General features: G+C 37.8%; 1 protein-coding gene across 1 annotated transcript; it reads right to left on the bottom strand.

The window, feature by feature from the left end:
* Positions 8,852–11,254, bottom strand: LOC110265772. The gene is made up of 2 exons (XM_021109021.1): positions 9,951–11,254; positions 8,852–9,872 (listed from the first exon to the last, which is right to left on the bottom strand). The coding sequence occupies exon 2, from the start codon at positions 9,443–9,445 to the stop codon at positions 8,987–8,989; it is 459 nt and encodes a 152-aa protein (XP_020964680.1). The 5' UTR covers positions 9,446–9,872; positions 9,951–11,254; the 3' UTR covers positions 8,852–8,986.

The raw sequence follows: 11,685 nt of genomic DNA, 5'->3' as shown, positions 1-11,685 counted from the left end.
GTCGCTCCTAAAACTAAGAGAAATCCTAAATCCTAATCCTAAGAGAGAGGAGAGAACCTCTCTCTCTAAAAACTACATCTAAATCTTAAAATTGTAAATATGAGAGCATGTTGATGAATGGATGCATTTCCCTACTTTATAGCCTCTAATCTGTGTTTTCTGGGCCGCGAACTGGGTCGAAAACAGCCCGGAAATCACTGGAGAAGAATTCAAACACGCTGATTTCTGTCAGTGCGACGCGGCCGCATGGAGCACGCGGTCGTGTCGCTTACCGTCAGGGAAACTATGGCATATTATATATCAAATCGAAGCCCCGGACGTTAGCTTTCCAACGCAACTAGAACTGTGTCGTTTGGATCTCTGTAGCTAAAGTTATAGCCGTTTGAGTGCAGAGAGGTCAGGCTGGACAGCTTAGCAATTTCTCCAACTTCTTGTATTCCTTCCACTTTTGCATGCTTCCTTTCCATCCTCTGAGCCATTCCTGCCCTGTAATCTCTTAAAACACTTAACACACATATCAAGGCATCTAATGGTAATAAGAGAGGATTAATATTAGCAAAGATAAGTCCAAAGAAACATGTTTTCAATTAAAGCACATAATTAGGAAGGCAAATGTAAAACCATGCAAATAGTATGAATAAGTGGGTAAAGAGTAGATAAAAACCACTCAATTGAGCACAAGATAAACCATAAAATAGTGGTTTATCACAGACGCGTGAGGGACGCGGTCACGTGGTGCGTGATAAGGTCAGGTGACGCGAACGCGTGGGTCACGCGATCGCGTGGCCTGATTTGTGCGATTGGCGCGAGTGCAGCCTCGCGTTCGCGCAACTCTCTGTTTGAAACTTTTTTCGCCAGATTTTTGGGTGACGCGGTCGCGTGGTTGACGCGATCGTGTGGATGGCCATATTTTGAAAATGACGCAGACGCGTGGGGCACGCGTTCGCGTGGTAAGACTTGTGCTTCTAGCACCGTTCCAACCTTACTCCAGCACAACTTTCAGTCATGCACCTCTTTTACGTCGATTTATTGGAGCACGCGTTCGCGTGGGTGACGCGGACGCGTGGGAGGCTATTTTTCCAAATGACGTGGCCGCGTGGGTCACGCGAATGCGTGGGCATGTTTGTGCCTAAAGCGCGCCTCCAGCCACGTTTTTGCGTGACTCTCTGTTTACTTCCTTTTCTTCACAACGCACTGGTGACGCGGACGCGTCAGGGATGCTGCCGCGTCACGTGCATTTTTTTTTTAATAATGCAGTATGCAGAATGCAATGCTAATATGAATGTTATGCAAAACTCCAGGTTCAATTCAATAAAATAAAATAAAACTCTAAAACAAATAAAACTAAATAAAAAAATGAAAAAGGAACGATCATACCATGGTGGGTTGTCTCCCACCTAGCACTTTTAGTTAAAGTCCTTAAGTTGGACATTTGGGGAGTCCTTTGTTATGGTGGCTTGTGCTTGAAATCATCCAGGAATCTCCACCAATGTTTGTGATTTCAATGGCCTCCAAGATCCCAAACTAGGCGCAGAAAGCCTTCAAGCAGGTTAAAGCAAGTGACAAGACCCCAAGAGTGTTGATTTCTAGACTGAATTCCGGGTTCCCAGACCTTGCCTTTGCACCCGTCTTCTTGTTGACCATCTTGGTCCAACCGGGTGATAAGCAATCTGAATTCTCACTAAGACATCCAAACAGCTTCCTAAACCCATTCAATTGAGAATTGTACCAACCTTTGTACTTCAATTTGGAGCATGCAACCATATTGAACCTTGCATGACAATTCCTACCACTAATTGTCTTCCTCTTACTCTTAATGCCACAAAGAGCTCTAAGTTGACCATCCGTCTCCAGTAGCCCATATTCAAGTGGAATTAGAAAGCTAGGGGATATGAATTTTATCCACTTAAATGTTGTGAAGGATGATGGCAACTTAGGGGGAGGGGTCTCCAACAATTTTGGCAAGGTGATTTCCAGCTCCACTCCCTTGTGCTCTTCTTTGACAACTTCCACCTCTTTGCAAGCTTCTTCAATTTTAACCTCTTCCTTTTGGTAGCTTTCTTCCAATTTAGTCTCTTCTTCATTGCTTACCAAGGACATGGGAGGTTGTGTTTTTTCTTCTTTAATTTCCATGTCAAGTCCAATGGGAGAGGATTCAATTGTAGATAAGAATTCATCAATGATTGAATCCATCTCTTGATTATCCCCTTCAAAGTCTTCAACCATGATATGCCTTAGAGGTTGTACACCCTCCTCAACATCTATTTCAAACGTCTTTGAAGGAGGCTCTTTGACTAGATTTTCCCCTGGAGATTTTGCATCTCCTAAGTCTTCAACCAATTCTTCTTCTTTGATAATTTCGGCTTTCTCCACTTGTTTCAGTACAAAATCATGCTCCTTACTGTCCATTGGAGTTTCTAGTATCCCCCTCATGCTGCGTTCTTCATTAGATTGCCTACATGAAGCCATGGGGGTTCCTTGAGTGTCTGAACGTTGAGAGGGTAATCGATTTATTGCTTGATTCAATTGGTGGAGGGTGGCATGAAATTTTTCCACTGTTTTCTTGAGACGATCCTTTGATTCTTGTCCAGCTTGAATAACATGATTAGGATCATAGTGCTTTTGAATTGATGGATGTAGACATGGTGTATATTGAGGTGGTGGTTCTAAGTATGGCTCATAAGGTGGTTAGTATGGTGGATACAGGTTAGGGTCATATGGTGGTGTTTGGTGGTAAGGGACTTGTGAGTATGGTGGCTCAAAGTTGTGTTGAGGAGATGGTTCATTGACATATGATGGAGCTTGCTGGTAACTACAAGGGGGTCCACCATATCTATTGTCTTGGCATGCATTGTAGGATGGTCGTTGTCCATGGTATCTTGGAAGGTGATGTTGCCGAAAGGGTTGATCAGATCCTCGTGGCTCCTTCCATATCTGAGTGTTTTGACCTTGATGCGTGTCCCTGTTATAATTTTCATTCCTTGCAACAACATTGGAACCAAACTCAAAGTGACGGGGTGAGAACTCATAATAGCAAATAAAAATTAAAAACAAAAATAAAAACAAATTTAAATTAAAAGGTTATTGAAATTTAAATTTTGAAAATTAAATTTTGAATTTTAAATTTTAAAATTTGAAATTTGAAATTTGAATTTTGAAATTCGAAATTTGAAAATTTTTAAATTTGAATTTTTAAAATTTTGAAATTTGAATTTTGAAAAAGTCAACAATAAAAAATTTCAAAAAGATTTAAATTTTGAAAAGGTTTGATTTTTAAAATTTAAATATTGAAATTTGAAATTTGATTTTTGAAATAAGATACGATAAGATTTTGAAAAAGATATGATTTTTTTAAAAAGATTTGAATTTTGAAATTTAAATTTTGAAATTTTAAAGTTTGAAATTTGAAATTTAAATTTTAAATTTTTAAATTTGAATTTTGAAAATTAAAATTTGAAATTTTGATATTTGAATTTAAAATTTTTTTTAAATTTGAAATTTGAAATTTGAGTTTTAAATTTTTGAATTTTTGAATTTAACGAGGAAAGAGAAAAATAATAAAATGACACCAAACTTAAAATTTTTAGATCAAAACGAAGAAAACAACTAAGAACAACTTGAAGGTCAAGATGAACACGAAGAACAAATTTTTGAAAAAGAAAATTTAATAACTAAATAAAAACCAATAACCTCTTAATTTATGAAAAAGCAAAAATAAAAACAAAAATAAAAACAAATAAACAAGTAAAAAGAAAATATTTACAATAACCAATAAAAAGGTACACGTTTGCAATTCCCCGACAGCGGCGCCATTTTGACGTTAGGATTTTTGCTGGTAAATAATTTTATCAAAATAGTCGCGTTGTAGATATAGTTTCTAAACCGATAGAAATCCCTTCGTACAAACGTTTTGGTTGTCACAAGTAACAAACCCCTTTAAAATTAATAACCGAAATATTTAAACCTCGGATCGTCTTCTCAAGGAATTGCAGGGAAGTATGTTCTTATTATTGGTTATGAGTCTTGTAAATTGGAGGTTTTGAAAGTAAGGAACTAGTATGTTAAATGATAAGAAAAATAAAATAGTAATAATAAAATAAACTCTTGGCAATGTATTAGAACTGGAAGTCCTATCCTAGTTATCCTTATCAATTGTGATGAGAATTGGATTTTAATCCCACTTTGTTAACCTCTAACTATGAAGGTAAATCAAGTGGACTAATTAGTTTGATCCTCAAGTCCTAGTCAATTCCTATGGAAAGACTAGAGTTATTGGAGCAACTTCCAATTTCAACCACTGCTTTATTTGATAACTCAAGCATTACCAATTACTTAACCAAAGCAAAAAGGGAAGAGAATCTACTCGAATGAAAATAATTTGGATAAATCGAAAGCATTCATAGCATAAATAAAACAATCATAAACTGAAATACCTCAAATAACATTAATTAAGAAAATCATAACATGAATGTAGCATAAGTCAAATTAAAAAGATAAATAATAATTAAAGTAATAAAATAAAAGTAGAAAAATAAATTAAAGGAACATTGAACCTGTGATGAAGAAGAAATAATCCTAAATTCTAAAACTAAATCCTAAGAGAGAGGAGAGAACCTCTCTCTCTCTAAAAACTACATCTAAATTTAAAAATTATGAATTTTGAGCTTGTTATCATGAATAAATGGATTTCCCCACTTTATAGCCTCTAATCTGTGTTTTCTGGGTCAAAAACTGGGTCGAAAACAACCCAGAAATCGCTGGAGAAGAAATCTGCCACGCTGATTTCCGTCACTGCAACGCGTCTGCGTGAAGCACGCGTTCGCGTCATCTAGCGTCAGAACAACTATAGCATATTATATATCAAATCGAAGCCCCAAACGTTAGCTTTCCAACGCAACTGAAACCGCGTCGTTTGGACCTTTGTAGCTCAAGTTATGACTGTTTTAGTGCAAAGAGGTCAGGCTGGACAGCTTAGCAATTTCTTCAACTTCTTGTATTCCTTCCACTTTTGCATGCTTTCTTTCCATCCTCTAAGTCATTCCTGCCCGATAATCCCTGAAATCACTTAACAAACATATCACGGCATCAAATGATAATAAGAGAGGATTAAAGTTAGTAATTTAAAGGCCAAAGAAGCATGTTTTCAATCATAGCACAAAATCAGGAAGAAAAACGTAAAACATGCGAATAGTATGAATAAGTGGGTAAAGAGTTAATAAAAACCACTCAATTGAGCACAAGATAAACCATAAAATAGTGGTTTATCATGTGCGCACGCACAGCCCTGTGCGCGCGCACAACCCTGCAAAAAACTTATTCTGTGCGGATGCACGCACAGGCAGGAAAGTGCGTACTGGTTGCAGCGCTAGCACAGCTGGTGCGCGCACACATCAATGGAGAATTGCGGCCTGTGCGAATGCACACACCCCTGTGCGCACGCACAAGTCGGGAAGGGGAGTCTGTTGGGGGAGCTAGCACACCCTGTGTGAGTGAATAGACTTTATAAATTTCAGTATCTGTGCATACGTACACCTCTGTGTGTATGCACACTTTTAAAATCTTCCTAGGCGTGCGCACGCACACACCCTTTTGCAGTCACACACGTCCTGTTTCTCAAATTTTACTTTATTTTCAACTATTATACCTTCCCAACAAGGTTGTAAGCTTCTCTAACACCATTTTAGGGCTATTGGGCCTATTTTTAGACTTTTGAAATATTGGGAAAGAATGTAGGGATAGTAGATGATATTAATTGGATAACTTAGAGAACGGAGGCCTAGGTTTCTGGTGTGCTGAGAAATGATAAACTATTGATGTGTGGAAACTGAGAGATGAATGGACAGTGGTTGAGATGAGTTGGGGACTTGGAATGAGATGATGGATCCATGTGTACTGAAAATGCTTTCTGAAAACCACTGAAATAATGTTTATACTGAGATTATGAGACTCTATGCTCCTAGCAGGGACGGTGGTTAATCCCGCCTGTCGAGGTAGTGGCAGTGGCGTAAGGGCGGTGGTTCGTCCCACTTGCACTTAGATGTGAGGTCTGTGGCAAGAGTATCCCGCTCACATCTCTTCGGATCAATAGAGCGTACAGGCGCCAGTACCTGGATAGTGATCCAGACACTATATCTCAGAGGTTCCCATATAATGATTTCGAAGGGTGACATCTCCATGGAGATGTGTCGGGTTGGCAGTTGAACCGACAATGTGATATCACAGCCAATAGGGCAGGCATTCATCATATGTATTTTCTATCTATTTGTATGCTTTGATTACTTGTAATGGCTTGCCTAAGTGAATAACATGCTTAATTGCTATCTGAATTATTTGCCTTATATGCTTCAAGTTGTGTTTTACTTACATTGTATATTACTTGTGTTTTCTACTGGGATTGAGGAGGTTTGGAAGGCGGTGGCGATGGGATCGCATAGAGGATAGGTTGGTGAAGGCTGTGGGACAGTGGTGTTTGGTTAGAGTAGAAATTCCCTAAGATAGATTACCCGGTTTATTATATTAAGGATTATATAATCATGCTTATCTGTTTTAATATGCCTTAAGTTTGAATCTTGTGATGGATATGAAGTCTAGGATCGCCTTTGACGTCCCGGGGTCTTATATCCTACATCACTGGGCACTGTTACCATACTGAGAACCTCCGGTTCTCATACCATATCTTTGTTGTATTTTTCAGATTCAGGTCGCAACCCACCTCGGTGAGTTGTCTAGTTGGTGACAGGAGCGGAGGATTCGGATATCTTTTGAGTCTTTTTGGCTTATTTTGTATATGTCTCTCACTTTTGTATTTTGTTTTTCCTAGAGGCTTGTATTTGAGAGAACAAAACATGTATAAGCTGTTTTACTGTCAAGTTGTTATATGTATGTATATATGGCTAGCCGGCTTAAACTCCGCGAGCCGTGACTAGATTCTTATTACATCATACTATCATATGTCGTAATCTCTGATTAACCTTTGCTTTACAATGCGAGGTGAAGCTTAGGCTAATTAGGGTGTTACAATTAAGGACTTTTCTTTCAACCTTGTACTGATTTGACTTTGTTTTCCTTTGCAAATTCAGATTGGGGCTTAGATGTTGATGACCGTCGATCCACAACTGCCTTCTGTGTCTATCTTGGCACCAATCTGGTCTCTTGGGCAAGTAGGAAGCAACATTATGTCAGCAAGTCCAGTGCTGAAGCTAAGTTCAAGAGCATTGCTGCAGCCGAAACAGATCTTCAGTGGATATTGAACTTGTTCACTGAACTTCAAATCCAATGTTCAAACACTCCAGTGATTTATAGCGATAACATCAGTGTTGTCATTCTCACAGCAAATCCTATCCTCCATAACAAAACCAAACACTTTGACCTTGATCTCCATTCAGTATAGAAATGAGTATGAGGGGGTGTTGAATATAAAAACAATAGGCTTACTGAGATAACTTGACTAAGCAAGAAAATCAAGATTTATTATGTTAAAACTCTATTTTAGCTGATCAATTCTGTTATCAATTGGTTATTGGGACAGGAAGGATTGAGTTCTATATATAGAATTTATGTGGCCCATTTCATGTACAATATAAACTTCTTCTATTTCATTGAATTTCGATAGCCATACTAGTGATTTAGAGGAGACTTTCCGAAAAGTATTTAGTTCCCATTTTGGCCAACTCTCCATCATCTTTCTTTGGCCTAGTGGCATGTATTTCCATACCGGACCAGATCGGAATAAGGTTATATACATTCTCATTATGAGAAAGGGGTCATTGTCACTGTTGCAGAATCTTCTCTGTTGCGTTTATCATCAATCTTCGTCTTCTTTACCCTTGATCTCTGTTACGTAACACCCCATGTCAGTAGGACAGATAAAATTTCTTTTGGTAGCAATAGACTATTTTACAAAATGGATAGAAACATAACCACTTGCAAAAATAATGTCGGATAAGGTATGATCTTTCATTTGGAAGTTCATCATATGTAGATACGGTTTACCTAAAGAAAGTGTTTTTGATAATGGTCGTCAGTTTATAGATAAACGAATTGCATCTTTTTTACAAGATCTTTGCATCAAACATATTTTTTTCTTTGTCGAGCACCCACAAAGCAATGAGCTCACTGAGGCAGCTAAAAAAAATTATCTTGCAGGAATTGAGGAAAAAACTAACAAAGACAAAAGGACATTGGGCCGAACTAATTCCTGAAATATTATGGAGTTATAATACCACCACACAATCATCAACCAAGGAAACCCCTTTTCGCGTAGTATATGGTGCGGACTCCTTGATGCCGCTAGAGATCTCTCAAGGATCACCACGACCCAAGCTATTAGACGATTCATCAAATGAAGAAGTCTGAAGGACAGAGCTCGACACACTGGAATACAACAGATATACAACAGAAATATAACAAAAAGGTCTGGCCAAGGACGTTGCATACTAGAGACTTGGTGCTTCAGAAGATCGAAGAAGTCCAAAAACCTCAATGGCATGGAAAACTAGCCGCGACATGGGAAGGCCCGTTTAGAATAACAGAAAATCTTGGAAAAGGGAGCTTTTTCACTAGAAACTCTGGCTGGAAAGATATTACCTAATACATGGAACATCTCATGCTTGAAGTTTTATTACAGTTAACATCATCAATGTACTGCGGGATTGGAAGGTACTCTTTTCCTGATCATGAGATTTTTCGCACAACTTTTACTCGGACAGGTTTTAACGAGGCCGACACCCCGCAACTCCTATCAAGGAGGATTCATCAATTTCCTATGAATTTATTACTTAAGACATCTTTCTTTCTCTAATCGATCTACTTTTCATAAAGTTCAAAATGTCAATCCTGCTCCAATGCAAATACTAAAACATATATTTCAAAGCAAATCCAAACAAAGTCAAACTGTTATAATAATTGGCACAACATCCATGCACAAACAATTCAGCACATAAACAGTTCCGAAATAAACATAGTCAAATTTAACAAATACATATTTTTAAGCTTCTTTATCAACAGGAGCGGCATTCTCATCTTCCAGCTCGTCGGCTTCATCCTCTACAAGTTCTCTATTAACTACTATTTTTGTCACATCTAACTTTCCAACGTCAAACTCGGGCGCAAAAGCAACCACCTGGCTAACAGCCCGATCAAAACCAGTAGCAAACATCTCCAGAACATCATTTTCTAATTCATGAATCTGGGATGTCATTCTTCCTTTCTCATTATCATGCTCCTTTATTTGACCTTGTAGTGAACGAATTTGATCCTGCAGGTTAGCAATTTCTGACTCTCCACTTTTCATCTTAGCAGTAACATCAATAATTACTGCCTCTTTTTCCTTCAAGGACTTTTCCAAAGTCGCCACTTTAAGACTTTCCTCAGCACCCATTAACTCAGCAGTATGGCCCATACACAACAATCTTAAAGTCACTATCTGAAATGAAATATTTGTCATCAAAATAAAACCTATGCATGTCACGATTGAACAACAAAACGCCAAATCATCCCAACACCTTCTTGGCCCACACGTTTGACCATCTTAACATCACGGGCATGTTGGGCAACCTTATCTGAAAGCTCCGCGATAGGAAACTTCTCACTCCACAAAGACTGGGTATTTCCATTGTCAACGAAGTCGTGCAAATTTCTCTATTTTTCAAACACTGACTTCTCGACATCCAGCTCTTCCTCGGAGAGAATTTCCAAAGAATCCTCCTCTTCACCCCTTTTTCTTTCCTGAACAATAGGCCAAGCACTCGATTGAGCCACATCGGCAGCTGTCTCTTTAACCACATCCAGATTAATTCATTCTTTCTCACTTTTTTTCTTCTACACTAGAAATGACTGCAACCGCGACATGGTTAAGTTTGTCACCCTTCCACCTGCACATAAGCAAAAAACTAAGAAAAACCATAAGCTCAACATCATCTATCAAAAGGATCTCATAGAAAGGCTTTTACCTTTATAAACCCCTAACGCTTCTTTGTCATTCTCCAATTTTAATAGTTCGAAAATAAACAAACACTCTCCATCCAAAAAAATTTCTACCAAAAAAAATCTAGAAACAAATCCTCCTCTTCGCTCCTGTCAACATCTTCTAGTATCTGCATAGGCTCCGGACACCAGTAAAGAGGGAACCTTTCCACTAGTTCCTCATCCAAGTAAAAGGGATACTCGCTTTGAAAAGACCGAATTTTTACAAACATGACTTTGAAGTTTTTAAAAGATGATTTATACAGCAAAAACAAAGATCGTCCAGAATAGCTACTAAGATATACAACCCTCTTCGCACACCTTTAGACTGAAAAAAGGAGAAGAAGATATCCAAGGAAGGTGAGTATTCAAGAAATTTCATCAAACATTCAAATCCTAATAAGAAGGCCCAGGAATTTAGGATATAACTGGGAAGGGACACAGTTCAACTGTGTCAGAATCTGACACTCAAAAACTAAAAAGGAAAACTTGACATGCAACTCCGTCAACACTGGAGTATACATGTAGAAGTACGTCCAATCTCTTTGCCTTTCACAAACTCGCTCTTCACTGCTAAAAGGCAACAGCTCAACACCAAAGGAAGCATCGTCTTTCGCCAACTTTGCGGATTTTAATTCAAGTAGCAAATTCGTGGTACAAAAGGCAGAGGCATGATGTCTAACATCGACATGCACCCAGTTGTAAATATCCTCCTTCGTAACTTCTACTACTTTACCCTTTTCCCTAGCCATCAAACAAAATGGACGATAGCAAAAAGGCAAAATAAAACTAATCTCTTGACGACATGGCTTTTTCACCTCCAACAAAAGAGTCCATAGTAGATTTTGTGTTTTTTCAAAGACACAAATGGCAGTAAACACACCACATTAACACTTTCACACGATCCCCAATAAACGAACGGTTGGATTACAAACCCTTTCAAATTCCGTAATAATGGAGGGTCGACATTATCTAGAAAAAACCGCACACAATATTTATTACAGTTACACGCTTTTAAAATCACGAAACGAGTTAAAAACGGTCAAACTTGTCCCAATTCACCAAAAACACGCATGTTGAGCTTGGGGGCTCAAGGAACACCACTTAAAAATTGACTAATGTATAGCAATTAAAAGCTCAACTTGCTAAAACAAATAAGTTCGGCAAGTCAAGATTGGAGGCTATGTTTTGTATCCCGAAATGCTCGGTCAAAAGAACAAATACCTCGATCAGTTATTTAACGTTACTAAAACACAAATAAATCACTACACAAGCTGCTGCCCAAAAATCTCATACCTAATCAAAAGTCGGTTACACATATTCACTATAAATAATAACGTTTAAATCTGAGAAAAAAACAGAAAAAAAATAGATCACAATATCACATTTATACTCTTTATTTCAAAAATATTTCACTGATTTGAGCGTCAGAAACTTTTTTTTGTAAGTATCACATCTGAATCCGAATTCAGAAGGTTACTTCCTTATTAATCAAAAAGTTTTGAAGACTTGTAGAATAATCCGGAACCGATCTATAACACAAAAGAATATTTTGATGGAACATATACCGAATATAATTAATTTTATTGTACGTGTAAATCTAGATTTATCAAATTTAAATATAAATATTAGTTGCCGTTGGTACAATTTACAAAAGAAAATTCAAATATATGAAGCTAGCACTCACGATTTCGATATTTAAAAAAAAAAATCCAAAAACGG

This window comes from Arachis ipaensis, chromosome B08 (assembly GCF_000816755.2).
Source record: "Arachis ipaensis cultivar K30076 chromosome B08, Araip1.1, whole genome shotgun sequence".
In the NCBI taxonomy this organism is placed as follows: Eukaryota; Viridiplantae; Streptophyta; class Magnoliopsida; order Fabales; family Fabaceae; genus Arachis; species Arachis ipaensis.
Note: the sequence above shows the minus strand (reverse complement) of the source record. Positions and strands in the feature narration are given on the sequence as shown.